Here is a 4,080-nt window from a genome sequence, read left to right on the forward strand (position 1 = left end):
ATGGTCTCGATCTCCTGACCTCGTGATCCACCCGTTTCGGCCTCCCAAAGTGCTGGGATTACAGGCTTGAGCCACTGCGCCCGGCCAAGGCTCTTTCAATATTTAGGAATATGTTCTTTGAGTGAACTCCTAGAAGCACAGTAACTACGTAGAAAACTAAGAATAATTTTAATAAAATATACATTTCAAGTTGCTTACTAAAATGAAAAAATACTATTTAAAATCGCTGTTTGCTACAATATCCTCCGCAACGGTTGGTGACCATCTTATTTTCCATTATCTGTGCTAATTATGTAAATCTAGTTTTCTAGGTAACTGTATGTGAATGTAAATTTCCAAAGGTTGAATATCTGATAACAATCTCTACCCAGTTCAGAGCTTCTGCGTTCATCAATGCTACTTCCTTATCTTCTCCTTGCTGACATCTGACCCATAGATCACCTACCTCAATTGAATTAGTCTACATTTTTATTCCAAGCACACTATGTGTGTTCTCGTTTCTTGCATTTTCTTGTGGCCTCTGGGATTTCTTCTGCTTTCCTTCCTCTGACCCAAGCTTCATTGGTCTTGAAGAACCAACCGAGGTGCTCCCATCTCCTGGACTGCCACCTGAAAGAGTCGTGCTAAATCCTTTTGCGGATTTTCTACAATACTTCAGCGTAGGGTCAACTGACATAGCATTTGCCATGCGCTGTTGTTACTTTGCCTCCTTTTCTTAAGCAAAGCTGCTGAGGGGCAGATGCTGAATCTTTTTAGACAGTTCTGTGTCTTTCACAGTGTTCTGCAAAGAGCTTTCAGATAATTCTAGCATGGTAAGAGCTTGTTTAATGAATGGATACAGCATAGGAATAAAGTATAAGAATTTGTGGCTGGCCAACTTTATGAGAGACACATGTGTGAACAGGATTGCAGGTGGGGACAGGAGGGCTTGCCGCAGCGACGTCTTCTGTGATCATACAGCAAGCACTCCTTTTCTTAGATCTGAGGATGTTTTATTTTCTGCAGGGAAATCTGCTTCTCCACTGAAGATACTCTGCACCCCAGAAGGAATACGACTTCAGTGTTTCATGAAGTATTTTACAGAAGAAATGAAAGTGAACTGGCAGCACAAGTAAGTGTGACAGCAGCTGATGGAAGCCGTGCTGTAGACGGGGCTGTCCAGGGTGCACAGCTGGGACCAGGCGTTCCCTGGGGAACATCAAGACACTGCCATTTCCTCTCAAAATTTTATAATTTTAAGCAATGATGACAACTTTTAGCTCAGGGAAGGGATCCGTCACGGCAGTGGGGAGGACGTGGAAGAAGGAGGCAGAGGTGAAATTCCTGACAGTGTTACAGACAAATTTCTCCAATGTCTCAGTCACCAAAGGTGGCTTTGCTAATAATACACATTTTCTCTGGAAGCGAACAGAGAGCTGAGGCAGAACTAATAAATAATGTGTAGAAACTAGACTCCAAATTTCCAGTCTGTTGGATTCCCACTAGATTTGATTAAAAGTAAAAGGACCAAAACAAGCCCAATCATTAAAATTAAAAAAGGAAGTGAACAAGACCAAGTCTGAAGACCTAGCAAGGTTTTCTGTATTTCATGCTTCTCTGGGTTGGTACGGGTCACTGAGAAAACTACCAGAGACTTCTCATGCAATCCATAGCACTGGGCAGGTCCCTGCTGCCTTGCCCCGGGCATCTGGTTTCTTCCCAGCGAAAGCACAAGCCAACATCTGAAACAACCAGGCAAACCACTGGCTGAATTGAGGAGTCTCCGAAAACAGGACTCGCATCAGGGTCTCCAACCCCTTAGACGTCACCGCAGATAAAAGTGGACTTCAGGTGGGTGGGAAGGACAGACAGAGCAGGGATGGTGGCTTTTTATCGATCTCTTTGCTTTCCAAAGGACAACGTGTTCAGGCCAATTATTTGATGGTGTCAAGGCACCCAAATATTAATGCCCCTAGTATCACTGGTTTGCTTAGGTGACTGTATTTGTAAGTAAACTGAAGTGTTAAAAGCATATATGTTCTTAGCTTTTTTTCCTATTTCAATTTTGATATACTATGCTTTCATCTTGTAATGGAGTCAGTACATCCGTGCTTGTAATCTTGCACATCTTTAAGTTTACTAGACTGGTATTCAAACTCAAATGAAATCCCTATAGATCCCATGTTAAGGGATTTGTTAGGAAAGTGTATTAAAGGCAGGGTCTTTTTTAAAAGGACTGTGATAACAGGAGCTTACAGGACTGGAACTCTGGTGTGTTTTTGTGATATAATTGTTTATCAGGATTTATTTTGTAGGACAATGAATAAATCTATGTCTCTAGCTGAATCAAACCTTCCCCTGGAAAAGGAGAATTAATCATCAGCATCTTTGAGCTTCCTTGTTATTTGTAGCGTATTGTCTTGCTGTAAGTTGTACACAGTTGTAATGTGTGTCCTGTCATCCGTCGTAAACATGTTCATCTTCTGGGAGAGGCCAGCCCCCTCTTCAGCCTTGTGTGGTTTGTAGTACAGGCCATGCACTGTGCTGGGTCTGGGGGGTACAGAGATTAAACACACGTCCACACACAGTATTAAACACATGCCCCGTGTATGTGTGTGAACACACAGGAAATGTGTGTGTAGATATAGGTTGTGTTAGTGTTAGCAAGCAGGTACTTTGTGTTACAGATTCAACATAAGTTATTTTATCTAATCTTCACAAATGCTCTGTAAGTTAGGTATTTACACCCACATTTTATAGATGTGGAAACTGGGGTTCAGGGAGAGAAACATGTCATTTTGTCAGTCACAGCCTACTAAGTGAAAGAGCAGGGATTAGAATGCTGGCTGGTCTGGTTCTAATCAGTGCTCTCCCCAGAAGCTCCAAGCCCATTGGAGGAGATGGGTCCTGGACAGGCAGGCAGATCGGGGCACAGCTCACGCATCTGACTCTTCAGTGACCCTGGATCAGTAGAAAGCATCCCTAGATACAAAAAGGGAAGGAGGTGTTATTGTAAATTCCACAGACTTGTAAAAGTAACATTATTTCTGTTTTCTCTTCCCCAAACAAATTCATTATACAACAAAACAGGCATTTCTTTAGCACCTTTATAACTAAACTATAACTTTAAGACCTTAACTTCTTACTATTTGACTATTAAACAACGTGAAGCTATATTAGGTAGCCATTATGTGTGATTGTAATTCACTGCTTGATGACTAAATGCGTTCTTACTAGATAGCAACTGGAAAAAAAGAATAATACGAAAATTTGTTGGAAAATTTGTTGAAATATACTTTAGCCATTTAAAGCTAAATAATTCACTTCACAAAACCTATGAAGCCAGGAAATGGAGCTGCCAAAGACTGGTGCTGTGGGTCCTGGAATATTTTGTGTTAATGGGTGACATGGAATCAATAGAGTGCAATGAGAATTTTGTGAAATGCAGACATAAGCAAAGACAATTGTTCTTTAGTTAAAAATGCTGAGTAATACATCAGAGGCTATAGAAGATGTCACTTTAAGGGAAGGTTGGAAATTATTCAACATGAGTTAGAAGCAGGCAAAGAGGAATTCAGCAAAAATGTTCTTCAGAAAAGAGATTTTGTCCTCCTACTGAAAAGTGAGATTAATATATCATCTAGACATGGCTAGATCTCAGATTCTTAACATGTTGACCACTGAAGTCTTGAAAGTATCTCAGAAGCTAAAGAAATTTCAGTCTCTCTTTCTCTCTCTCTGTCTCTGTTTTTGAGACAGAGTCTTGCTCTGTCACCCAGGCTGGAGTGCAGTGGTGCCATTCTAGCTCATGGTAGCCTTGACTTCCTGGGATCAAGTGATTCTCCTGCCTCAGCCTCCTGAGTAGCTGGGACCACAAGTGCACACCACCGTGCCTGGCTAATTTTTAGATTTTTTGTAGAGACGGGGTCTTGCTATATTTTCCAGGCTGGTCTCTAACTCCTGGGGTCAAGTGATCCTCCTGCCTTGGCTTCTTAAAACCCTGGAATTACAGGCATGAGCCACCTTGCATGCCCCACAGTGTCTTTATGGCATAAAAATAAGAGCATGCTTCAAACTGCAAATGTGTATTTTAATTCAATT

General features: G+C 41.5%; 1 protein-coding gene across 1 annotated transcript in view; it reads left to right on the top strand.

Moving 5' to 3' along the window:
• Window positions 1–4,080, top strand: part of MYOM2 (myomesin 2) — a 99,472-nt gene that overhangs the window by 82,106 nt on the left and 13,286 nt on the right. The window contains exon 32 of the mRNA XM_011937545.1: window positions 1,006–1,111. Within this exon, the coding sequence (XP_011792935.1) occupies window positions 1,006–1,111 (106 nt within the window). The remainder of the gene's footprint in view (window positions 1–1,005; window positions 1,112–4,080) is intronic.

The sequence above is a fragment of the Colobus angolensis genome, unplaced genomic scaffold, assembly GCF_000951035.1.
Source record: "Colobus angolensis palliatus isolate OR3802 unplaced genomic scaffold, Cang.pa_1.0 Scaffold165, whole genome shotgun sequence".
NCBI lineage: Eukaryota > Metazoa > Chordata > Mammalia > Primates > Cercopithecidae > Colobus > Colobus angolensis.